We start from the raw sequence: 27,611 nt of genomic DNA, 5'->3' as shown, positions 1-27,611 counted from the left end.
GCAACAATCGGTTGAAGAGCATGCATTTAGTTTTACTAGCATTTAAGAGCAGCTGGAGGCCACAGAAGGAGTGTTGTATGGCATTGAAGCTCGTTTGGAGGTTTGTTAACACTGTCCAAAGGAGGGCCAGATGTATACAGTACAGAATGGTGTCGTCTGCGTAGAGGTGGATGAGAGAATCACCAGTAGCAAGAGCGACATCATTGATATATACAGAGAAAATAGACAGCCCGAGAATTGAACCCTGTGTGGCACACCCATAGAGACTGCCAGAGGTCTGGACAACAGGCCCTCCGATTTGACACACTGAACTCTATCTGAAAAGTAGTTGGTGAACCAGGCGAGGCAGTCATTTGAGAAACCAAGGCTGTTGAGTCTGCCAATAAGAATGCAGTGATTGACAGAGTCGAAAGCCTTGGCCAGGTCGATGAAGACGGCTGCACGGTACTGTCTTTTATCGATGGCAGTTATGATACCGTTTAGGACCTTGAGCGTGGCTGAGGTGCACCCATGACCAGCTCGGAAACCAGATTGTATAGTGGGTAAGGTATGGTGGGATTCGAAATGGTCGGTGATCTGTTTGTTAACTTGGCTTTCGAAGATTTTAGAAAGGCAGGGCAGGATGGATATAGGTCTGTAACAGTTTGAGTCTAGAGTTTCTCCCCCTTTGGAGAGGGGGATGACCGCGGCGGTTTTCGGGGATCTCAGACGATATGAAAGAGAGGTTCAACAGGCTAGTAATAGTGGTTGCAACAATTTCAGCAAATCATTTTAGAAAGAGAGGGTCCAGATTGTCTTGTCCAGCTGATTTGTAGGGATCCATATTTTGCAGCTATTTCAGAACATCAGCTGTCTGGATTTGGGTGAAGGAGAAGCGGGAGGGGGGGGGGGGGCTTGGGCAAGTTACTGCAGGTGGTGCTGAGCTGTTGGCCCGGGGTAGGGGTAGCATGGCCAGCCATAGACAAATGCTTATTGAAATTATTGATTATCGTAGATTTATCGGTGGTGACAGTGTTTCCTAGCCTCAGTGCAGTCGGCAGCTGGGAGGAGGTGCTCTTATTTTCCATGGACTTTACAGTGTCCCAAACCTTTTTAGAATTAATGCTACAGGATTCAGATTTCTGTTTGAAAATGTTACCTTAGCTTTCCTAACTGACTGAGTATATTGGTTCCTGACTTCAATGAAAAGTTGCATATCGCGGGGGCTATTCGATGCTAATGCAGAACACCACAGGATGTTTTTGTGATGTCAAGGGCAGTCTGGGGTGAACCAAGGGCTATATCTGTTCTTAGTTTACAGTTTTTGAATGGGGCATGCTTATTTAAGATGGCGAGGAAAGCACTTTTAAGGAGCAATTAGGCATCTTCTACTAACTGGATGAGGTTAATATCCTTCCAGGATACCCGGGCCAGGTCGATTAGAAAGGCCTGCTCGCTGAAGTGTTTTAGGGAGCGTTTGACAGTGATGAGGGGTGGTCGTTTGACCTATTACGCATGCAGGCAATGAGGCAGTGATCGCTGAGATCCTGGTTGAAGACAGCGAAGGTGTATTTAGAGGGCAAGTTGGTCAGGATGATTTCTAAGAGGGTACCCATGGTTACGGATTTAGGGTTGTACCTGGTAGGTTCCTTAATAATAATTTGTGTGAGATTGAGGGCATCTAGCTTAGATTGTAGGAGTTAAGCATATGCCAGTTTAGGTCACCTAACAGTATGAACTCTGAAGATAGATGGGGCCAATCAATTCACATATGGCACAGCTGGGGGCTGAAGGGGGTCTATAACAAGCGGCAACGGTGAGAGACTTGTTTCTGGAAAGGTGGATTTTTAAAAGTAGAAGCTTGAATTATTTGGGCACAGACCTGGATAGTGTGACAGAACTCCGCAGGCTATCTCTGCAGTAGATTGCAACTCCACCCCCTTTGGCAGTTCTATCTTGTCGGAAGATGTTATAGTTAGTGATGGAAATGTCAGGATTTTTGGTGACCTTCCTAAGCCATGATTCAAACACAGCTGGGACATCAGGATTGGTGGAGTGTGCTAAAGCAGTGTAGAAAACAAACTTAGGGAGGAGGCTTCTAATCAAATCAAATCATATTTATTTATATATCCCTTCGTACATCAGCTGATATCTCAAAGTGTTGTACAGAAACCCAGCCTAAAACCCCAAACAGCAAGCAATGCATGTGAAAGAAGCACGGTGGCTAGGAAAAACTCCCTAGGAAAAACTCCCTAGAAAGGCCAAAACCTAGGAAGAAACAGAGAGAGGAACCAGGCTATGAGGGGTGGCCAGTCCTCTTCTGGCTGTGCCGGGTGGATATTATAACAGAACATGGTCAAGATGTTAAAATGTTCATAAATGACCAGCATGGTCAAATAATAATAATCATAGTAGTTGTCGAGGGTGCAACAAGCACGTCCGGTGAACAGGTCAGGGTTCCTTAGCCGCAGGCAGAACAGTTGAAACTGGAGCAGCGGCACGGCCAGGTGGACTGGGGACAGCAAGGAGTCATCATGCCAGGTAGTTCTGAGGCATGGTCCTAGGGCTCAGGTCCGCCGAGAGAAAGAAAGAAAGAGAGAAAGAGAGAATTAGAGAGAGCATATTTAAATTCACACAGGACACCGGATAAGACAAGAGAAATACTCCAGATGTAACAGACTGACCCCAGCCCTCGACACATAAACTACTGCAGCATAAATACTGGAGGCGGAACACCAACCGCTTTAAATAACAAAACAACAAAAGCTGTAACGCAGAGCAGGCAAACACTACTAAATTAACAACCCACAAAATACAAAATGAAAACCACCTACATAAATATGATCTCCAATTAGAGACAACTAGAACCGGCTGCCTCTAATTGGAGATCATCCCAATAACCCCCAACATAGAAATAGAAATCTAGAAAACCCACATAGAAACATAAAGCAAGAAAACCACCCAAAACACCCCCTGTCACGCCCTGACCACTCTACTATAGAAAATAATTGAGTGATTACATACACTCAATTAGTGTTTGGTAGCATTGCCTTTATATTGTTTAACTTGGGTCAAACGTTTCAGGTAGCCTTCCACAAGCTTCCCACAATAATTTGGATGAATTGTGGCCCATTCCTCCTGACAGAGCTGGTGTAACTGAGTCAGCTTTGTAGGCCTCCTTGCTCGCACACGCTTTTTCACTTTTGCCCACAAATTTTCTATGGGATTGAGGTCAGGGCTTTGTGATGGCCACTCCAATACCTTGACCTGATTGTCCTTAAGCCATTTTGCCACAACTTTGGAAGTATGTTTGGGGTCATTGTCCGTTTGGAAGACCCATTTGCGACCAGGCTTTAACTTCCTGACTGATGTCTTGAGATGTTGCTTCAATATATCCACATAATTTCCTCCCTCATGATGCCATCCTTTTTGTGAAGTGCACCAGTCCCTCCTGCAGCAAAGCACCCCCACAACATGATACTGCCAGCCCTGTGCTTCACGGTCGGGATGGTGTTTTTCGGCTTGTAAGCCTCCCCCTTTTCCTCCAAACATAACGATGGTCATTATGGCCAAACAGTTCTATATTTGTTTCTTCAGACCAGAGGATATTTTTCCAAAAAGTACGATCTTTGTCCCCCATGTGCAGTGGTTATGTCGATATAGGACTCGTTTTACTGTGGATATAGATTCTTTTGTACCTGTTTCCTCCAGCATCTTCACATGTCCTTTGCTGTTGTTCTGGGATTGATTTGCACTTTTCTCACCAAAGTACGTTCATCTCTAGGAGACAGAACACGTCTCCTCCTGAGCGGTATGATGGCTGCGTGGTCCCATAGTGTTTATACTTGCGTACTATTGTTTATACAGATACCTCCAGGCGTTTGGAAATTGCTCCCAATTGGAGGTCTGCTATTTTTTTCTGAGGTATTGGCTGATTTCTTTTGATTTTCCCATGATGTCAAGCAAAGAGGCACTGAGTTTGAAGGTAGGCCTTGAAATACATCCACAGTACACCTCCAACTGACTCAAATTGTGTCAATTAGCCTATCAGAAGCTTCTAAAGCCATGACATCATTTTCTTGAATTTTCCAAGCTGCTTAAAAGGGTTCTACATGGAACCCATAAGAGTTCTACCTGGAACCCAAAATGGGATTTACCTGGGACCAGAAGGGGTTCTTCAAAGGGTTCCCCTACGGGAACAGCTGAAGAACCGTTTTAGGTTCTAGATAGAAAAAATGAGCTAAGAGTGTAGTTCCATCTCATTGATATTAACCTGGGTAAAAAAATAGATAATAATGTGATGATTTCTGAAGCCAGAGAGTGCACAGTAAGATCTTATGTATCTGTGCATGACTGGTTTCCAAAGGAAAGAAAAAGTTGTATTTGTTGCCACTATCAACATCGGCAAAAGATATACCTTGACAGTGACCACTCAGTTTTGGGATTGTTTAATTTCACTTCAGGGGATAAGTCAATCTCAGTCACCTGTAGATCTTCACTCTCCTCACTGTCACTTGCTTCTCTAGCACTCTACCACAGCAGACATGGACCTATACAGTGAGCCAGACAGAGACAGTGAACAATGTCCTCTGTTACTGGATAACCTATCAAGTTTACTTTACAGGACATATTTGCTGTGAGTTGCTCAGCAATCACCTTTAACTAGGGCTATATGATTATTTCAAGTTTGTAAATGACCATGACCAAATAAGTGCTACACTTGGACTGCTGTAAAGAATGACAGTTTCCATCCCCCTTCTGAACTACTGTATTCCACTGAGCCTGAGCTGTGCACACGTGGGACAGAATTCCAGCTCATTGGGACAGAAGTTCAGAGGTGGGATGGGCATGCTACTACATTACTTTTGTTTTAGGGTGATGTCCAAAGAATAGGCAGATATCTGGACCATTTCTTTTACCTGGCGGTGGCATGTTGAGACAGACTAGAACTAGACTCACTACTCACTCACACTATGAATAAAATGACAATGCATATGTGGGAAGCATGGATGATAATGCCCGTTGCTAGTAACTTCATCCCCAGGAAATGTACATTCAATTAATGCATGGATTACATTACACCACCATGACAAAACCTTAGTATTTGTATTTCCAAAGGGTGAGTTGAGGTTCAATTGCAATGCAAGCTACTCTGCTTCTTTTTCACTGATGCATACATTGTACACCAATTAATGAAGAGCGTGTACTGTATATGCACTGCTGCATATACACTTTACATACTTAAGTATGTGGACACCCCTTGAAATGCTTGGAGCAACAGTGGCTCAGCCGCAAAGTGGTAGGCCACACAAAATCACAGAACAGGACTGCATGCTGAAGCGTTAGCAATACTCACTGCTGAGATCCAAACTGCCTCTGGAAGCAAGAATTCTGTCTGATTCAATTCTGATCGGAGTAATTGTTTGATACTGAGATTTTTGTTGTGCTGTTCTTACTTGTCCGAGACAAGCGGACAAGCTTTAATGTCAAGCCTTGTTTGTTATGCTATAATAAAGGCTTTATGATTTTTTATAATTTATTCATTGTTGTTTACATTGTTCCAAAGGGTCAGAAATATAATAATATTGTAGTCTAACAGCACCTGTTTGGTACACATACCATACCCTTCTTTTTCTTTGTCTCCCGTTTCAAAAGTATTTTTCACGTCCTCCGCATCCAATATGCTGCCACATGTGTTATGGTGTTGGAGTTTGTTATAACCAATTTATTGATGTGATTATGATATGCTATATGTCAGGCCCTATTCGTCACATGCATACAATGCATACATGTGTCAAGTAAAGGGAACAAGGGTTGAGGGAATAGGGAAGGTTTTTCATGAACAAATGAGGTATTTCGGTAGAAGAACTTTTCAGTCAGAGGGAAATGGCTGTAATTGTTTGAAGTTCAGCACCTCGGACAGCACAATCAACACTGTTGCTGTGCTATGGTCTCTGGTCTCTGCAGTATACAAACTGTGCGATTTAAGGAAGTTTATTTAAGCAGTAAGGCATGGGGGGGTGTAGTAAATGGCTAATATTCCCTGGCTAAGGACTGTTCTTAAGCACGATGCAACACAGAGTGCCTGGATACAGCCTTAAGCCATGATATATTGGCCATAAGTGTTTTTTTTTGTTCAATAGAGTAATCAGGGGCATGCAACTATAATTTTTCTTCACAGAAAATAAATTTGTGCAACACATTTGTCCGAAAATAGCTTCATTTACATCAGATGACAACAGAAGTGCAATGCTATTTGACTAGCAGCCACAAGTAAATTAGCTTAGAGTAAGGTCTATCAGTCAGTATCTAGTGTGACCACCATTTGCCTCATGCAGCATGACACATCTCCTTCGCATAGAATTGATCAGGCTGTTGATTGTGGCCTGTGGAATGTTGTCCCCCTCCTCTTCAAATGCTTTGCGAAGTTTCTGGATATTGGCGGGAACTAGAACACTCTGTCGTAGATGACAATTCAGAGCATCCCAAACATGCTCAATGTGTGACATGTCTGGTGAGTGTGCAGGCCATAGAAAAAGTGGACAGTTTTCAGCTTCCAGGAATTGTGTACAAATCCTTGCGACATGGGGCCGTGCATTACAATGCTGAAACATGATGTGATGGCGGCGGAAGAATGGCACGACAATGGGCCTTAGGATCTCGTCACGGTATCTCTATGCATTTAAATTTCCAGCAATAAAATGCAATTGCTCGTAGCTTATACCTGCCCATACCACTCTGTTCACAACGTTGACAACAGCAAACCACTCGCCCACACGACGCAGAACATGTAGTCGGCAGTTGTGAGGCCGGTTGGACGTACTGCCAAATTCTCTAAAACGACATTGGAGGCAGCTTATGGTAGTGAAATGTACAATACATTCTCGGGCAACAGCTCTGATGGACATTGCTGCAGTCAGCATGCCAATTGCACGCACCCTAAAAACTTGAGACACCTGTGGCATTGATTGTGTGACAAAACTTCACTTTTTAGAGTGGCCTTTTATTGTCCCCAGCACAAGGTGCACCTGTGTAAGGATCTTGCTGATTAACAAGCTTCTTAATATGCCCTACCTGTCAGGTGGATGAATTATCTTGGCAATGGAGAAATGCTCTTTAACAGGGATGTAAACACATTTGTGCACACATTTTGAGAGAAATAAGCTTTTTCTGCACATGGAAGATGTCTGGGCTCTTTTTATTTCAGCTTATGAAACATGGGACCAACACTTCATGTTGTGTTTATATTTTGTTCAGTGTATTTGGGGCAGTTTTAGCAATTAGAACTTGTTATCTTATGATAAAAATAAGCATTGTTGCTCATTGTTGCGCTTTGTTGGCAACACTATATACCCAAAAGTATGTGGACACCCCTTCAAATGAGTGGATTCAGCCACACCCGTTGCTGACAGATGTATAAAATTGAGCGCAGTCATGCAATCTCCATAGACAAACATTGGCACTAGAATTGCCTTACTGAAGAGCTCAGTTTCTTTCAAAGAAGCACCGTCATGGGATGCCACCTTTCCAACAAGTCAGTTCATCAAATTTCTGCCCTGCTAGAGCTGCCCTGGTCAACGCTAAGTGCTGTTATTGTGAAGTGGAAATCTCTAGGAGCAACAACGGCTCAGCCGCTAAGTAGTAAGCCACACAAGCTCACAGAACGGGGCCGCTGAGTGCTGAATAGCGTAGCATGTAAAAATCGTCTATCCTCGGACGCAACACTCGCTACCGAGATCCAAACTATCTCTGGAAGCAACGTCAGCACAAGAACTGTTCATCAGGAGCTTCATAAAATGGGTTTCCATGACAAGCCTAAGATCACCATGCACAATGCCAAGCATCGGCTAGAGTGGTGTAAAGCTTGCCGCCATTGGACTCTGAATCAGTGGAAACGCATTTTCTGGAGTGATTAATCGTGCTTCACCATCTGGCAGTCTGACTAATCTGGGTTTGGCGGATGCCAGGAGAACACTACCAGCCCGAATGCATGATGCAAACTGTAAAGTTTGGTGGAGGAGGAATAATGGTCTGGGGCTAAATAAGTCATGTAAATAAGTATTCGGTATTAAATGCTCCAGGCCTCAAAAATATGTTTTTACATTTTTGTATTGTGCGCATGCACAACGCAAAAACACATGTTGTCTACATAGAGTAAGATGAGAACAAAGATCTTCAACTTCCTGAATACTGAAATTCATTGTTATAACTAACATTTTCAATCACCCAGCACTTAGGAAACATAGATCAGGGCTGGCCAACCCTCCTGGAGAGCAAGCAGTATTTTCTTCCAGACCTATTTTAAAGAGAGAGTTCACCCAAATTTGCAAAATGTGTGTCTTTACCTTGAAATCAGTCTATGGACAAGGAGACTGCAATCTATGATTTGGTGACCCAGTGCCATCAACCATTAATAATAGAATTTCCTGTGCAAAGCCTTGGTGTAGTGGTAACACTCTCAGGCACGTGTCACATACTTTCCACCTAAGAGCAGTGATCAATCCCTACTTCCCACTATTTATCCCATGTACGTGTTGACTCAAATTATTCCTGTCTGAATAAAGTGTCAAAGCACCTAAAAAATATTAGCATACTTCAAATGTCATCCCCCAAAATCTCAAAGCAACAAAGTAGTTGAATTTTCAGTGCTCATGTATTGTTCAAATAATCTGACCCATATATTTTTTTCCCCATCCTGGTCATAAGCCTTGCCTAAATACATAGAATTACATTAAATTAGCTTTAAAAGAGTAAAATCTTCATTGGGGAGGACCCCCAGACCCCTATCTAGGGGTTGTGCCAAGGGGAAATGAAATTATGCAAATTTAACTCCAAGCTTTCACATACCAAATCTCACTCCAAGCTGTCTTCAAAACTTGGCAGCCCTGCGAGAGAGATAAGATATCTAGAGCCGAAACAGACAGGGCAATAATTCAGCCTGGTGTAGCCTTTGGTCTACTAGAGATAAGAAACCAATAACAAATCACTCCTTTGTGCAGTGTATGAAGAGGTTACAGAACAACTGAGAAAAATGACCAGTGAATGGTACTTTTCAACTCACTAGACGGTAACAAAACCATTTTGCAACCACAGATGTGAATACTGATGTAAATTAATATTGATGTATTTCATTTTCAATAAATTAGGAAACATTTCTAAAAACATGTTTCCACTTTGTCATTGTGAGGTATTGTGTGTAGAAAAAATAAATATATATTTAATCCATATTGAATTCAGCCTGTAACACAACAAAATGTGGAATAAATCAAGCAGTATGAATACTTTCTGAAGCCACTGTAAGTCTAGTAATACTGATACTGTCATATAATGTGCCATGTGATAATGTCTGGTAATTTAACTTATTTCTTAGGTTATTTTAGTCTTTTGATATTGCCTATAGGGCTCAAAATTCCTGGGACTATGGCAGGCAAGTTAGCTGCGTCACATACGCCTAAAATAACTTTGCAGGACAAGCGGTTGGGTTCGGGATAGATCTTGCAGTAACGGGTGGGAGAGACCCAGTGCCTGCGGGCGGTTGCGGTATGAATAGTTGCTGGTGCGGGAGGGAGTGAGATCAAGAAATCTGTCCTGCAGTGTGTGTGTGTTTGTGTGTATCAGGGTTTTGTTTCCATTCGCAGATGTGTCGATATTCTCAGCCAAACTGGCTTTCAGTATTTTTGTTTTGCATGAATTACTTGGCTACTACGCTCAATATTTAGTTTGCATTATTACTGTGTGCAGTGGCACACAACAAGGTGAGGCACTGCATCTCAGTGCAAGAGGTGTCAATACAGTCCATGGTTCAAATCCAGTCTGTTTCACATCCGGCCGTGATTGGGAGTCCCATAGGGCGGCGCACAATTGGCCCAGCGTCATCCGGGGTAGGCCGTCATTGTAAATAAGAATTTGTTCTTAAATGACTTGCCTAGTTAAATAAAGGTTTTTTTAAAAAATGCTTAGAGCTAAGTGTTAATAACATAAGAACAAACATTATGAATTTCCTGAACATAAATGTAATAATGTTTGTGTGTGGTTCTAAAGTCAAAACTCATGTTGGCGTTTGTTATTATTGAAGGAGAATGCGGTTCTTATCCAATTACACAAAATCACAATTGAGTTAGTAGAAATCACATTTGTTTAAGAAAGTCAGCCATATCAGCTTAGGTTTTAAAAAGGCAGCAAATTAGGCTGAATGAACTGTTTCGCAGCCAGACGAGGCTCTGCTGATAGCCAGGTGTAGCGGTGGTAAGGATTAACTCCATGGTGGTGAAAAGAAAGCTCCGCTGTTGGGACAGCTTTATGTAGGCCCTAACAGTTTGTGGGCACCGTTGTCACCGTTATAGTGTAATTCATGTATTGTTTAGTGTTGTGTTGTGTAGTGGCTTTGCTGGCATGCATCTAAATAAAAATGTGTTCGCTTCGACAAGATTTACATGCTAAAATTGCCACTGACTGCAATGTGTACAGTGTTATTTGGGCTGTTGCTACACCTCGTCTGTGCACCCCTTCGCTGACAATCAGTTGCACGACAGCTGTGGTACTGTTTTTAGAGGGTGTCTTAATACAGCAACCATGAACACCCTTATCTCAATATCTCTTTGTGTGTGCAATTGCATCATAACTTTCAACATAATTTTTGCACTTTGTCATTGTCACTCCTCATTCCAATAGAACATTAACGAAAGATTTCCATGGAAGTAGGCTTCACTCAAAATAAATTGGATTGCAGCTATGTTCTACACTGCAGCCATGGGATTGTGAGCCAATCGAAAGTGGATTCCCCGTAACCCAATCAGCATTGTGTATGCATGAGTCACCATCCAAAGCCTAATTAACAACTCTACCATATTCAGCGTCTGTTTTCTTTTTACACATCTACCAATCGGTGCCATTTTTTGTGAGGCATTGAAAAACCTCCGTGGTTTTTGTGGTTGATACTGTGCTTGAAATTCACTACTCGATTGAGTGAACGTACAGATAATTGTATGTTTGGAGTACAGGGATGTAGTAGTCAGTAAAAAATAATGTTTATTGAACACGGAATGAGTACCTGCAACATGTTATGTGATTTGTTAAGCACATTTTTACTCCTGAACTTATTTAGCCTTGCCAAATTACTGACTGAATACATTTCAGCTTTACATTTTTTAGGTTAATTTCTATAATATTCAATGAACAAAATTCTACTTTGACATTATGAGGTATTGTTTGTTGATCAGTGACACAAAATGTAAATTTAACCAATTTTAAATTCAGGCTGTAACACAATAAAATGTGAAAAAACTGAAAAAACTGTTGTGTTCTACACTGCAGCCATGGAATTGTAAACCAATCAAAAGTGGATTGAAGATTAGCCTTTTCCCCGTAACCCAATCGGCATCGTGTATGCATGAGTCACTCCAACACTCTGTCCTTACATGGCACGAAGGACTGAACAGGGTCTACAGATGGATATAAAGGCTGCTAGTTCAGACACAACAACCACAAATACTACTACAGAACCACAAGGTAAGATTCTATTACATATCATGATTTTAGATTAACTCAATGGACATTGAATCTGTCTAGCACAACAACATGTATTTTTTTTGTCACAATTGTAGACTGAATAATGCTAGCTGTAGATTGTACTGGTACCAAAAGAAGTAATCCCTTGCAGTGATTGCATAAGAAACTGTAAATTCATCAATACTCCAGGACGAGTATTTAAGTATTTATTTAATTAACATTTCCATCTAATGTGTGGCATATATGGTAATTTACACTCCAGTTTCAGGTCTGGACAGCAACCATTTGCCATTGCCTACAACAGGCCTGGGCAATTCCAGTCCTCGGAGGCCTGATTGGTGTCACACTTTTCCCACATCCCTAGCAAACACACCTGATTTAAACTAATTGCATTTTTACCTGAAGATCAAGATTAGTTGATTATTGGAGTCAGGTGTGTTAGCTGGGGCTGGGGAGAAAGTGTGACACCAATCAGGCCCCCGAGGACTGGAGTTGCCCAGGCATTTGAATTACAGCATGTGGGGTCATTTGCTTGAACTTGTATTCAGAATATTCACAAAGCAGCCGTATGAATCTTTGACAAACTTTTGAGTGTTTGTTCACATTCTGCAAATGCATCTGGAATTTAGCTGAATAATAATATAATATTGTCATAAAGATCGGCTGACTTGCTAAACAGTATTGGAACACAATAATATCGCTGTAGGCCTACAGCAAAATAGGTATATTTTCCTTCTTGTTAAAAATAACAGGTAAAATATTGTCTTCCAATATTGTTTTGCGAGTCAGCCGATGTTCAAAGAGCACAACGCAGACTGTAATCTGTCCTTCATCTTTATGACAATATTATATTATTATTCAGCTAAATTCCAAATGCATTTGCAGAATGTGAACAAACACTAAAAAGTTTGTAAAAAGATTCATACGGCTGCTTTGTGAATATTCTGAATACAAGTTCAAGCAAATGACCCCACATGCTGTAATTCAAATTCGATTAAGTTGGCACTACTTGCAGACATGAGCGATGCGGTGTACATACTAAACGACTGTCTCTTCACTCTCTAGGACTACATTGAAGTCATACTGTAAGTGAAGCAGAAGCCATGGGAAAATTGGTCATAATCCTAAACGGAATTGAGATATTCTCCGCCTTTGCCGCCACTATCATCCCACTCTTCGAAGTAGTCACTGCAGTGGTGAAGGTGACAAAGGCCCTGGTCGCCAAAGACCTCACCCAAGACCAGAACGCCAAAGAATTCAACCAAATCCACGCCAAGCTGGAAAGCATCTCCAAGACAAACCAGCAGATTCTGAAGCAGAGTCAACTGGACGAGGTCAATGAGAAGTACGGCAAGTATGAAGAGTATATCAAGCACCAGTACACCGCCCTCATCACCATGGTGGAACAGATCCAAAAAGACCCTGAGGGAAGAGAGGAATACATGGCAGAGTTCCAGAGGGTCTATGAGAGAGACCTGAGTGACCTTTCTCTAAACATGTACTACAAAAGTGTCATAGAAGAGGAGAAAGCTTTTGAACAAAAAGGTTTGCTGAAGGTGTACCAAGAGCACTACAAGCAAAACCGAGACGTCATGGAGAAAAGGTGTTCCCAACTGGCTAATATCTTTCAAATGGGTCTGATGACACTAATGGCATATACGGTGGTCACAGAGGAAGATGAGGATGTAGTCAGGGAGAAATGGGACCCCAGGATGCTGGAGATTCAGGCCAAGATGATTAAGGCGCTGTCCCAGTGTGAAGGGAACTGATCCTCATTCACTCCCACGGTCAGGTGGGCACGAGGGCTTTAAGGTTAAAGGTTTTTTGGAGACTACTAATACTCTTCTTTCAATTTTAAAATTATAGTAATTTCCGTTTGGGTGGTGGGAAATTCCTTTGTCAATGAATGGAATGGATTAAATCTAGATTTTAGAATATTTTGCTATGAGCAGTGTTGCAATTCAGTCCTTATGTTTTCTATTTTCCACTGCCAACTCTGTCAAGTTTACTTTCAGAAATGAGTCTGAATGCATGCTTTATGATAACCTTGTATACAATATCCTTGTTTTTTCTTCCTTGAATGAAATGTATGTTTTCTAAGTAAATGCTTTTTTGCACTTAATTAAAAAATCCATTAGCACATTTGGTGTGTTGTTATTAATTCTAAAACCAATGATGTTAAAAGGTAGTCCACTCCAGCCATATACAGTACTATGTTGTGCTGTCATTGATTCATAGGTTTTGAAAACTTTCAGAAATAAACAGCACAGCGTGGAAGTGTCAATTACCGATTAACAACGGCTATGGAGGAGAAAGTGGTGCTCTCGAACAAACCGCATTGGCCCAACTACATTTTAGAGTGGCCTTTTATTGTCTCCAGCACAAGATGGACCTCTGTAATGATCCTGCTGTTTAATCAGCTCCTTGATTTGCCACATCTGTCAGGTGGATGGATTATCTTGGCAAAGGAGAAATGCTCACTAACAGGGATGTAAAGAAATGTGTGCACAGAATTTGAGAGAAATAAGCTTTTTGACCGATTGGAACATTTCTCAGATCTTTTATTTCAGCTCATGAAACATGGGACCAACACTTTACATGTTGCATTTATATTTTTGTTCAGTGTATTAACAGAGTTACAGAAACTCTGTGAAATTGTTAAAAAGCTAACCTTCAAAAGTGTAACATTAACTACGTGCGGTATGGGACAATATAGTGAGTGTTACATTTAACACTATTAGAGTTTAACACTTCCACTTGTGATTTTGCTGGCTACAATACAAGTTTTTTGTCAATACATTGCTCTACTCTCTCTTTCTCTCAGGCTCCTATCTTTCTATCAGAAGTTACCATCCTCCGAAACTCTTTCAAGCACTGCCTGGTTTTGATCCCTATGTCATGACTTCCTGCTTGCCATCATGTCAGAGATCAAATCAAATTTTATTTGTCACATACACATGGTTAGCAGTTGTTGAAATCATTATTCTCACAAAAAGGTCTGTAGCGTCAGCACGGATTGGCCTACTAACTAATATGACAACTATATGGAAAGATGGTGTTCTCTGTCACTGACAGTGTCACCAGCAAAGCACCCCCACACCATCACATCTCCTCCTCCATGCTTCACGGTGGGAACCACACATGTGGAGATCCTCCGTTCACCTACTCTGGCGTCTCACAAAGACACAGCAGATTTTGAGTAATCAGACAGATTTCCACCAGTCTGATGTCAATTGCTCGTGTTTTTTGGCCCAAGCAAGTCTTTTCTTCTTATTGTTGTCCTTTAGTAGTGGTTTCTATTCAGAAATTCGACCATAAAGGCCTCATTCATGCAATTTCCTCTGAACAGTTGACGTTGAGATGTGTTGAACTTGAACTCCGTGAAACATTTATTTGGGCAGTAATTTTTGAGGCTGGTAATTCTGGTAACTCTGCACATATCTTTCTTTTTACGTAATCTATTATATATTTTTCATATTTTGAAGCAATTTACACCAAAGTAATAAAACATTACTCTAAAATATATTATGTGGATTTTTTTCTAGATGTTTTGCCATAATAGTTTTGATTTTGATCAGTATCCTCTCATCAACCAACAGTGTGGTCCACATTCCGTGTCCCCTGACTGTGTCTTTGCCTAAGAGAGGGTTCACAAAGTGATGTTCTCTGTTTTTTACTTCATTTGTTCTTGTGCTCTAAAGCACTGCAGTTTGATTTGATCTTTTCTGTGCTATTAAGCCCACCACTCAGATTTCCAGTATTCATGGTGCCATTTCTATGATCACAGATCCAAGAGAGCTCTCCATATCTGTGATTCATTACCCTATATTCAATGGAATGGCTATTCTGTGGTACCAGTCCCTGTCTCTAATATTGTTACAACCGAGATGTCTGGCTGTTAAATAGTTATAATTATGCACTATTAAAATGGATAGATGGGAATATATTTACCTCTATAGGGCTTTCTGAAAATATATGCTCCTCATCTAAACATCATAGCCTATTTTTATTATGTTGTTCTTTGTTTCCTGGTTGTACTTCGCAGGTCTATCAATAAAGATTGAAGTTCAATATCACTTATATTAGGTTGATTTTATGCATTAAAATATCTTGAGGCATTCAAAATAGTATCATCATTTTAACTTGTTTTATCTCAAAATGATGATGAGGGGCAATACATACAGTCAGGTCTAAAATTATTTGTACTTTGATTAAAAAAAAGACAATATAATATAATTAGAAAAATGATCAAAGGGAGGCTGTTAGATTATTGAAAACAGGGGTATCATTTTTTTTACCATTTCTTTTGAGACAATCTCTTTCTCTGAGCAATTGTATTAGTATAAAATATAATCATTTACATTTTTCGAGCATGGAGTAGGAAGTTACAATTTTAAGGCATCAAAATATTATCTAAAAAGGGATTAAATTCATATCTAGAAGCACACCTGATTTTTTCCCCCTACATATTTACACAACCTACTCTACATTTTCAAAGTGAAAAAAGTTATAGAAATGTTTCAAAACAAATACAAAATAAACAGAAAAATCATACTTGGATAAGTCTCTACCCCCTTAGTTAATACTTGGAGGAAACACCAACGTTGCACAACCCTTACGTCAACATATATCCAGTGTTTTTGTCAAAATTGCTCAAGCACTCAGACTAGACCATTAAGCAACACCTCTTGGAAAGCCATTCTGGTGTGCCTTGGGAATTAAAATGTGTGTAATTGTCTCGCTGAAAAATAAAACTCTATCCCAGCGTTAGGTTTACAGAAGACTGAGGCAGGTTTACATCTAACGTTTTACCTGAGCTTTGCTCCTTTCCCAAATGGACCTCCAGACCCTATGCACTTGCGAAGATCTGAGATGATTTGATTCGTTTAAGGCTTATAAGCAATATGATGAAACTTCCACTTAGCCTATCAGAAGGCAAGGTGGAGCTATTACCATATTGATTGCAGATGTCTAATATGATCAGATCTCCACAAATGCATAGGGTATAGTATTGGGTCTAGGGGTCCTTTTGGGATTGGACCCATGTGTTGAATAAAGCCAATCTGGTAGTGGCTGTAGTACATGTCTCTCCATCTCTGTTCCTGTAGAGCAACCTTCCTGCAGGTTTTCACTCCAACCCTAATCTAGCACACCTGATTCTAATAATTAGCTGGTTGGTAAACTGAACCAGGTTAGTTACAACTGGGGTTGAAGCGAAAAGGTGTCAGAATAGACGTGTAATCCTGATAAGTAAACATTTGGTAACACTGTGCTACTGTGGGCACCCACACATGATGCCATATAAGTGAATGTAATACTGTGAAGATGTTGTGCCTGCACTTCTTGAAAAAAGGTATTTTTTTTAATTTAAAGGGTTCTTTGGCTGTCCCCATACAGTAGGAGAACCGTTTGAAGAACCCTTTATTGTTTCCAGGTAAAACCGTTTCTACAGAGGGTTCTACATGGAACCAAAAATGGTTGTCCTATGGGGACAGCCGAAGAACCCTTTTGGAACCCTTTTTTCTAAGCGTGTATATTTCCACCAGAGGGCCTGGTGTTTACCTCACTGTATTAGAAAATCAATGTATAGGCCTATGGGCCGTTTTGATAAGCCTCATGGTGGGCCTAAATGAAAAATACATTATTTGGTCAAATATGTTAGTATGAGAGTAGGCTTACTTAAACGTCTGCTTTTGTTTTTAGGCCACTGCACTGTTAAAGAGGAGACATCGAGACAGCGCACACAGATATAGGCTTCACCTCTGTGATATACGTGCCCATACCAGTCAGAAAAACAGGTTTCCCCCCACACCCTGTCCCCTGCGTCGGTGGATCAAAACTGAAATGTATTAAGACGAATAGGCCAGCTGTCTGAGACATAAGATATTGTCTTACCTGCATAACTTCATGACGTGTTGGAAGCACTTGTTTTATGTGAAATTGGCCTATGTGTGCAGCTCCCACAACTTTATGCATCAGTCAGAAGTCATCTTTTGAGACTGGCTGCTGCATGCTTCAAAGACATCGAAAAATAGGATATTTGTTTTATTCAACTGCAAATAAATTCCAAATTCTATTGTGTTGTGTAATCAGTTTCATAACATTTCAGTGAATAAAAAAGGTGGAATTGTGCATTCACCAAATCTATAATCAGATTATGATGATTTATAAATAATGATTTTCGTAATGGTTTCTGATCATAGGGGGATGGGGAGTCGCTCATGAGTCTATGGCGTGCACTCGGGGAGAAAGGGTGAGAGATTAAAACTGATGCAATTAATTGTTTTAGACGCTTTGGAGTTTTTTCAATTCATTGTAAAAAAAAAAAAGAAGGTAAAAATGCACCAATATTATCAATGTAATTTAACTGTCATATAGGCTGTCGTGGAAATATTCAGTCAATAATATTTCTCAAATACCGGAGCTTGTGAGTTCAAATAGACTTTATTACAAAGTAACAAAAGCCTAATTGGTTTATAAAGCAACTGTTTTTCCAAGTCTCAGCACCCTCCTTTTATACAGTTTCAAGTGCACACACTTCTCATAATTCTCCCCCCTTATGTTAATCATCACTCTTGTTGGCTTTGCACCACTATTGTCTCCCACACTAAGTTCTTTCTCTGGGATGCGCTTTCTCAAGCCCTTCCAGATCATAAAAACACTCTACAAATCACTGAACCAAATATATTGGTAGCGCAATCTTGACAGTTTGGAAAACTACAAATCACTGAACTAATTAGCCCAACCTTGAAAGCTTGGTTAAAAAAATAATAGGGGCCCTTTCTAGGCAAAAAGTCATAAGTACACTTTAGTATGTTAAGTGTATCAGCATTCACCAGGTTATATTCATATGTGCATTCATTATATTGATTATGACACTTCCAATCCAGGCATGCGTCTGGATTACAATATGTGTCTACATCTTTTCTATATGGGCTTTTCTCATGCTATACAGGTGTGATTATAGGTTCCTTTAAAGCTTTTAATGATTCTGTTTCATTACATTATTGTTTTACAAAATACGTACAAAAAAATTACTATAAGGCCTATACAATATTATAGGCACAATATTATTTTGATTATGATGTTCGAGAGCTTTAGTGATTTTCTACATGTAACAGCACATTCCCAAATTGTATACTATACTTTATTAATTGGATTTCAAGAAGTAAACTCCTGAATACAATGCTGGTTGTACAAAAACACTAGGCTAGAAAATATTGTATGTGCTATAGGTAGCAGATAAAAGCTTTCCCTGTCGGGGAGATGGGCTCGGTAAAAGGTATCGATGTCTCAACCACCGATCAATGTCTTGATGTTACATGTTACACTATCACACATTTATACAAACGTGCTGTACTTGCCGACTATATACAATATACAATGTGTGCACATCCCGCACCCATTTTCAAGAGCTGACTCTTTCACACAAAGTGCGCAATAGTCTCTTACAAGATCTTCAGCCAAATGCCTGTATCTGAGAATCAGTGAAAATTAAAGTCACATCTGTCTTTCCCTCTCTCATAAGATCTTCCCGAAATCCTCTTCATGTAAGCACTGACGGTTGAGACAGGGGAGAGGGAATCCAAAAATATTCCACCGCAGAGTGTGAGCTCCTCTCTCTCTCGCTCTCAATTAAATTAAATTGAATTCAATAGGCTTTATTTTAAACACATGCTTACATTGCCAAAGAAAGTGAAACAGAGAATATACAAAAGTGAAATAAACAATAAAAAATTAACAGTTAACATTACACAAAAGTTCCAAAGAAATAGAGCCATATCAAATGTCATATTATGGCTATATACAGTGTTGTAACAATGTGCAAATAGTTGAAGTATAAAAGGAAAATAAATTAACATAAATAGGGGTTGTATCTCTCTCTCTCTTTCTCTCTCTCTCTCTCTTTCTCTCTCTCTCTCTTTCTCTCTTACACTCTCTCTCTTTGTCTCCACATGCCAAACTGCAGATATTAAATGCGTGGCCATGATTCCTCCTCTCGCTGTGATCCTCAACATCACAGCGAAGAGAGAGCCTTGGGAAAATTTGAGAAACAAAATCTTAACTGCAGCGGTTGGGGCTGATAGGGCGTAAAGGACAAGTCAAGCCACTACCAGGTAAAGTAACACTATGCTGTTGTAAGAGGAATGGGTTTCTCTAACAACAAGACAGGGGTAAAGACTACAAGATGTGCTCAATGTTTCTCATGGGACTTAGCTAAATGCATGTGTAAATGTACCCATACAGTGTGTCTCCATCAAACATGGGCATGAATGAAAACACTGAATTATTATATTATTCGACCTACCCAACTGCAATAGTTATTAATTGCAGTTGGAGTAATATAAATGTAAAAGTAAAATAAAGTCTGTATCAAAATTTGCTATTCATTGTTAATTAACCATTTTCATTCCAAACATTGGAAATTACAACACAGATAATTGGTAAAAATATATATGTTCCAATAAAACACATCTAATTGGTGTTTATTATTAAGGCTTGGTTAATTGGACGTCATGTATTTGAAAATGGCACAGTGTCTGTATGTGTCACGTCCTGACCATAGTAAGATGTTATTTTCTATGGTAGAGTAGGTCAGGGCGTGACAGGGGGTGTTTTTCTATGTTTTGTATTTCTATGTTCATGTTCTAGTTTTGTATTTCTATGTTGGGGTTTTGTTTGGGATGATCTCCAATTAGAGGCAGCTGGTCCTCGTTGTCTCTAATGGGAGATCATACTTAAGTAGGGTTTTTTTTTACACCTGGGTTTGTGGGAGATTCATTTTGAGTTGTGTCTGTTTCACCTCTGCGTCATGGTTTGTTGTTTTTTTGTCATTCAAGTTTATTTATTTATTGCATAGTTTCACAGTATAAATAAAATGTGGAACGACACACACGCTGCACTTTGGTCCGCTCATTCCTACGACAACCGTGACAGTATGACCGTCCATCTTCTATGGATTGTGGTCTGACCAAGGACGTAATAAATTAGCCTATTAGAGTTTGCAGACAAGGGATGAAAGTGGATTTTTATATATATATATATATTGTTTGGGCTTGGTCGGTTCTGAAACCAAATGATGCATAAACAGACCCAGTGAAGGGCTGCTCAGACCTCTGTCTATTTTAGTCATTTTATGGCATGATAAACATATCATCCTCTTTTGGCTTTAGATTGTCATTTGTTTTACATGCAAATGTTGCATCTCATTCAATATTATACACATGTTTATCTTTGACCTTGACAATATCAGATATAAAAATGTAGCTCTTGTACACAAGCATCTCTAAAACGTGTCTGTAAATAGTGGCATTCCAGGCCAGTGATTACACTTGCTGCCTCACTACAGCACTTTATTGAGTTAATTATGATATTCTATGTATTTATTTTTACTGACTGTCAATTATTAAAGGGACAAACAGCAGTAGAAACTACAACAAAACACACTCCACACTGCTGTTTTGGTAAAACGCTGAAGGATGGGGCTAGAGAAAACAATATATACAGTGGGGAGAACAAGTATTTGATACACTGCTGACTTTGCAGGTTTTCCTACTTACAAAGCATGTAGAGGTCTGTCATTTTTATCATAGGTACACTTCAACTGTGACAGACGGAATCTAAAACAAAAATCCAGAAAATCACATTGTATGATTTTTAAGTAATTAATTAGCATTTTATTGCATGACATAAGTATTTGATCACCAACCAACCAGTAAGAATTCCGGCTCTCACAGACCTGTTAGTTTTTCTTTAAGAAGCCCTCCTGTTCTCCACTCATTACCTGTATTAACTGCACCTGTACACACTCAATCAAACAGACTCCAACCTCTCCACAATGGCCAAGACCAGAGAGCTGTGTAAGGACATCAGGGATACAATTTTAGACCTGCACAAGGCTGGGATGGGCTACAGGACAATAGGCAAGCAGCTTGGTGAGAAGGCAACAACTGTTGGCGCAATTATTAGAAAATGGAAGAAGTTCAAGATGACGGTCAATCACCCTCGGTCTGGGGCTCCATGCAAGATCTCACCTCGTGGGTCATCAATGATCATGAGGAAGGTGAGGGATCAGCCCAGAACTACACAGCAGGACCTGGTCAATGACCTGAAGAGATCTGGGACCACAGTCTCAAAGAAAACCATTAGTAACACACTACGCCGTCATGGATTAAAATCCTGCAGCGCACGCAAGGTCCCCTGCTCAAGCCAGCGCATGTCCAGGCCCGTCTGAAGTTTGCCAATGACCATCTGGATGATCCAGAGTAGGAATGGGAGAAGGTCGTGTGGTCTGATGAGACAAAAATAGAGCTTTTTGGTCTAAACTCCACTCGCCGTGTTTGGAGGAAGAAGAAGGATGAGTACAACCCCAATAACACCATCCCAACCGTGAAGCATGGAGGTGGAAACATCATTCTTTGGGGATGCTTTTCTGCAAAGGAGACAGGACGACAGCACCGTATTGAGGCGAGGATGGATGGGGCCATGTATCGCGAAATCTTGGCCAACAACCTCCTTCCCTCAGTAAGAGCATTGAAGATGGGTCGTGGCTGGGTCTTCCAGCATGACAACGACCCGAAACACACAGCCAGGGCAAGTAAGGAGTGGCTCCGTAAGAAGCATCTCAAGGTCCTGGAGTGGCCTAGCCAGTCTCCAGACCTGAACCCAATAGAAAATCTTTGGAGGGAGCTGAAAGTCCGTATTGCCCAGCGACAGAACCGAAACCTGAAGGATCTGGAGAAAGTCTGTATGGAGGAGTGGGCCAAAATCCCTGCTGCAGTGTGTGCAAACCTGGTCAAGAACTACAGGAAACGTATGATCTCAAATATTAAGTTCTGATTTTCTGATGTATCAAATACTTATGTCATGCAATAAAATGCTAATTAATTACTTAATCATGCAATGTGATTTTCTGGATTTTTTGTTTTAGATTCCGTCTCTCACGGTTGAAGTGTACCTATGATAAAAATTACAAACCTCTACATGCTTTGTAAGTAGGAAAACCTGCAAAATCGGCAGTGTATCAAATACTTGTTCTCCCCACTGTGTGTATATACACTGCTCAAAACAATAAAGGGAACACTTAAACAACACAATGTAACTCCAAGTCAATCACACTTCTGTGAAATCAAACTGTCCACTTAGGAAGCAACACTGATTGACAATAAATTTCACATGCTGTTGTGCAAATGGAATAGACAACAGGTGGAAATTATAGGCAATTAGCAAGACACCCCCAATAAAGGAGTGGTTCGGCAGGTGGTGACCACAGACCACTTCTCAGTTCTTATGCTTCCTGGCTGATGTTTTGGTCACTTTTGAATGCTGGCGGTGCTTTCACTCTAGTGGTAGCATGAGACGGAGTCTACAACCCACACAAGTGGCTCAGGTAGTGCAGATCATCCAGGATGGCACATCAATGCGAGCTGTGGCAAGAAGGTTTGCTGTGTCTGTCAGCGTAGTGTCCAGAGCATGGAGGCGCTACCAGGAGACAGGCCAGTACATCAGGAGACGTGGAGGAGGCCGTAGGAGGGCAACAACCCAGCAGCAGGACCGCTACCTCCGCCTATGTGCAAGGAGGAGCAGGAGAAGCACTGCCAGAGCCCTGCAACATGACCTCCAGCAGGCCACAAATGTGCATGTGTCTGCTCAAACGGTCAGAAACAGACTCCATGAGGGTGGTATGAGGGCCCAACGTCCACAAGTGGGGGTTGTGCTTACAGCCCAACACCGTGCAGGACGTTTGGCATTTACCAGAGAACACCAAGATTGGCAAATTAGCCACTGGCGCCCTGTGCTCTTCACAGATGAAAGCAGGTTCACACTGAGCACATGTGACAGACGTGACAGAGTCTGGAGACGCCGTGGAGAACGTTCTGCTGCCTGCAACATCCTCCAGCATGACCGGTTTGGTGGTGGGTCAGTCATGGTGTGGGGTGGCATTTCTTTGGGGGGCCGCACAGCCCTCCATGTGCTCGCCAGAGGTAGCCTGACTGCCATTAGGTACCGAGATGAGATCCTCAGACCCCTTGTCAGACCATATGCTGGTGCGGTTGGCCCTGGGTTCCTTCTAATGCAAGACAATGCTAGACCTCATGTGGCTGGAGTGTGTGAGCAGTTCCTGCAAGAGGAAGGCATTGATGCTATGGACTGGCCCGCCCGTCCCCAGACCTGAATCCAATTGAGCACATCTGGGACATCATGTCTCGCTCCATCCACCAACGCCACATTGCACCACAGACTGTCCAGGAGTTGGCGGATGCTTTAGTCCAGGTCTGGGAGGAGATCCCTCAGGAGACCATCCGCCACCTCATCAGGATTATGCCCAGGCATTGTAGGGAGGTCATACAGGCACGTGGAGGCCACATACACTACTGAGCCTCATTTTGACTTGTTTTAAGGACATTACATCAAAGTTGGATCAGCCTGTAGTGTGGTTTTCCACTTTAATTTTGAGTGTGACTCCAAATCCAGACCTCCATGGGTTGATACATTGGATTTCCATTGATTATTTTTGTGTGATTTTGTTGTCAGCACATTCAACTATGTAAAGAAAAAAGTATTTAGTAAGATTATTTCATTCATTCAGATTTTTTTGAGCAGTATATATAATTTTAACCATGTTTTGAGGCTTTATAGTGTTTGTTTACATTTACTTTGTTGAAAAACATTGAAGTAAAACAAGCTTATATTTTAGGTTCTGATGGTGTACAACAGTAGAACTTAGCGTGTGAGGCATTTATAAGTTATATTCTTTTAGAATCAATGTGTACATATCATTACTTTCTATGTCCAAAAATGTATGGAGGAACTGCTAATTGCCTCTTTAAGATGTAATAGTGATGTGGCTCATAAATGTGTGTTTTGGTCTTTAACAAGGTTATCAATCTAATTTGTAAATGTCCAATAGCGATATCTGAATTTATCATTTTATCTGTGTTACTCTGCAGAGAACTCACAGACTGTGCCCCCATAAGGGGTTGAATGGCATTCAATCACTTTATTTGAGAGCAATGTGCAGCTTTTCCGTCCTGATTTTGAGCATGTTTTCTGAAGACCGGCACACCTAAACAAGCATTGACACATAGTTCAACTTTTGTATTGATTCTCCCTCCAGAGCATGGCAAGTCCTCTGGAGCAGGTGATGGCCCAGAGGCCAGCAAGGCTATGATGGAGAGTTTTGAGCGAGGGGCTGAGGTGTTGGCCAGGGCAGTAGGGGAACTCTTCCCTCTCTGCGAGGCAGCCGCCCCTGTCCTACAACTAGCCCTGGACACCGTGAAGATCAAAGAGGTCTTCTATGTCAAAGAGCAGTTCCTGGTGGTGAGGAACAAGCTGGACGTACTGTCCATCCAGCTGGAGGACATTGACTGTGAGATTAGGAAGGTCCGGCTGGATTCCCATTACTTCTCGGTGGAGGAGAATATCAGGAACCAGTTCCGTAAGTACATGGACATTCTGGAGGCCAAGCCACAGTTTCAGAAGGTCAAGACAAGGCTGTTTCTGGAGCACTTCTCCAAGACCGGAGGGGAGAAGAACCTGTATGTGCTGTATGATGCTCTGATGGGCACAAACAGCTTTGGGGAGTCCATCTTGGAGGTGGTGGAGCAGTAAAGTGTTCTTAACCATGCTAAATGGACCTTTATGCATCTGTGGAGCATGGTGTTTGTTGTGTATTCTAGTTCGAGAACAGTTGTGGCATGAACTTGAACTGTTAACTTGTGATTATGGTACATAGGATGATTACTTTTATTGTTATTAACAACAGCTTAGTGGTTGGTTCCTCATCTGTCTCAGGTATGAGGTGAGAAACGGGCGCGTGCTGGAGGACTTCTGTGTGAGGATGAAGGAGCTCTTCTGCCTGGGCCTGATTGCCCTGCTGGACCACTGTGACCTCACCAAGGGTCCAGATGAGGAACAGGAAACCATCCACAACTGGAGCAGCAAAATTGAGGAAGTGGAATCAAAGATGAAGGCATGCATCGAGGCCTCCATAGCAGCCTTCCCTGAACAGGCCTGCCTTGACTCCCAGCATCTTCTCCAAGAAAAAGAGGAAAGCAATCTTCAGGACACGGCTAAGGAAGTACAGGAATTCCTCACCAGGAAGTATGACTGGGTGAGCTGGTCGGTCCGAGCGGTCAACCACTCTGGCAGCAGCTATCGGAACTGGCGTGCTGGGGACCACTTCCAACACATGGCCGGTCAGAACTGGTTTGAGGTGCTGCAGGTGAACGATACCAACCTGGTGGTTTCCTACAGCACCAGTCCCCAACCAGTGCCCCACAACTGCATCCAGCAACAAGTAGGGTGAAGAAGGGTGATGCCCAGGCCGTGGTGGAGGTCCTGGAGAAGCAGCTGGCGGGGTTCGTGGTGCATGCTGTCAGTCACCACAAGGAGAGCAAGGCCACCTGGAGCTTCCCTGAGGACTGCCACTACTGGGAGATGCACAAGAATGTGGCGCTGTAAGTACACTCAGTGATGCTGATAGAGGTGCAACAAGTCAGACAAATGGGGATCGTTATGTAATCAACCTGAAGGGTTATTCTGAATTGTGTGGGAAATGACGGTAAAATGGTGATGAGGTTTTGTGAATACACCATGCAGTTTGTCCTAGCCATTACGTAATACTATGCACTGTGTATAGCAAGTAGCTTTGGTGGCAATTAGATTCACTGCATAGAAATCTGAATGTATTGCTAATTTGAGGCAGTGTTACATAGCCAAGTGTTTGCAGAGTATTTCATTAACTGTAGATGCATTTTATTATTATAAGTAACTAACTCATTTTACTCAATACTCTCTCATAGTTAAATAGCTTAACTCAATGCATCTTACCCTACTGCCAAATACTTAACAATTTATGTTAGAATAAACTTGCTGCCCACAATTCCAGAGAGATGATTTTGCTGAGATTGCAACTGCTGAGCTGTGCTCTCATTTTGTCTCTCTACGACACAGGCTGGCCTTCATTACAATAAAATAGAGCGTGGAAGCTATTTTGCCATCCGCGAAAACAACTTGGCACTCAGTGTTCTCTACTGTGCCTTGTCTTCACAATACACTCAAACTCTTGCTTCTGAACTCATATCAAGCATGCTGCAGTAGCAGAACATTAATTGTATTACCTCCCGAGCTATGCCCATTTGTGAACACATTATTTATGCCAATTGTTACAGCATGGATGTGAAGTGACTGATCTTTCTAATTCGTACCAATTCAGTCATAATAAAAAACAACATTTGGCATTATGCTTCGTGACAATAAACAGCAACACATCAGCTGTTATTGGATGTATATATGTGTGTCTTGCCTGTCTTGTGTAAACATGTTGACGTCTATTGCCATTAAAGCAAGCTAGTGCACCCGCACTCACCGGGTCCTCTACTAATTGAATTGATATTTGCACATAAGTCAGCGTTTCCTGTCCACAGCTTTGGTTTGATAGTCTATGAGTAATCTTTGGCTGAGCTAATATCCTGAGGACGAGCTCCAAAGTGCTTGGATCAGCATGATGGAATCACTCATTAGCCGTGTTGGAGGTGGAGAGCGGTGGAGACGGCCAGCAGTTCTGGGTCAGTGGAGTAGCTATATGGTTCTGCCAGGGCTTTAGCCTCAGTGCTACACTATCGTAAATCAAGCCTGTCAAAATTGAGTACAGTCTATAATATACAGTGCAGTAGGAAAGATATCTATTTTAATCATCCCCTTGTCTTCCATGCACCCTCTCTTAATGTGTCTATGGGCTGTGTGAGGAAAACAAGGGTTAGGAGATTTCTTATTGTTTAATAGGGTGGCTTTATGGGATAACATTGCTCTTCGCTGAAGGTTGAGTTTCATAGTCAAGGGTATGAGTTCCATAAGAAGGGTCTCATTGATCATACATTTACCACCATTGAAAAACAGATGGTGTTGAAAAGAGAATGCTGTAGACCAATGGGTGTGTCAAATAGTCACCATGAAAGAGCACTTCTCTTCAAACACACCATACAACCTGTCCTGCAGACCACTGGTAAAATGCATCATCACAACAGGATAAACAATGCCACAAAGTTGAATTCCATTGCCAACTTTTCCACAGGAGGACAGGAAATTAGGGTAAACAGGGCATCTCTGGATGTCATTTTTCT

General features: G+C 41.5%; 1 protein-coding gene and 2 pseudogenes across 1 annotated transcript; all 3 read left to right on the top strand.

The window, feature by feature from the left end:
- Positions 1–8,919: 8,919 nt before the first annotated feature.
- LOC106581382 (protein rapunzel-like) lies at positions 8,920–13,629 on the top strand. The gene is made up of 3 exons (XM_014163411.3): positions 8,920–9,046; positions 11,293–11,487; positions 12,553–13,629. Exon 3 carries the CDS (start codon positions 12,591–12,593, stop codon positions 13,254–13,256), a length of 666 nt encoding a protein of 221 aa, XP_014018886.1. The 5' UTR covers positions 8,920–9,046; positions 11,293–11,487; positions 12,553–12,590; the 3' UTR covers positions 13,257–13,629.
- Positions 13,630–24,453: 10,824 nt separating this feature from the next.
- On the top strand, positions 24,454–25,259 carry LOC123739157 (protein rapunzel-like; annotated as a pseudogene).
- LOC106580592 (uncharacterized) lies at positions 25,119–26,010 on the top strand (annotated as a pseudogene).
- The last annotated feature ends 1,601 nt before the right edge of the window (positions 26,011–27,611 follow it).

Source organism: Salmo salar, chromosome 02, assembly GCF_965601325.2.
Source record: "Salmo salar chromosome 02, fSalSal1, whole genome shotgun sequence".
Classification (NCBI taxonomy): domain Eukaryota; kingdom Metazoa; phylum Chordata; class Actinopteri; order Salmoniformes; family Salmonidae; genus Salmo; species Salmo salar.
Note: the sequence above shows the minus strand (reverse complement) of the source record. Positions and strands in the feature narration are given on the sequence as shown.

Bases quoted from the DNA above. Each gene is read 5' to 3' on its own strand.
- LOC106581382 (XM_014163411.3), top strand. From the start codon at position 12,591: ATGGGAAAATTGGTCATAATCCTAAACGGAATTGAGATATTCTCCGCC.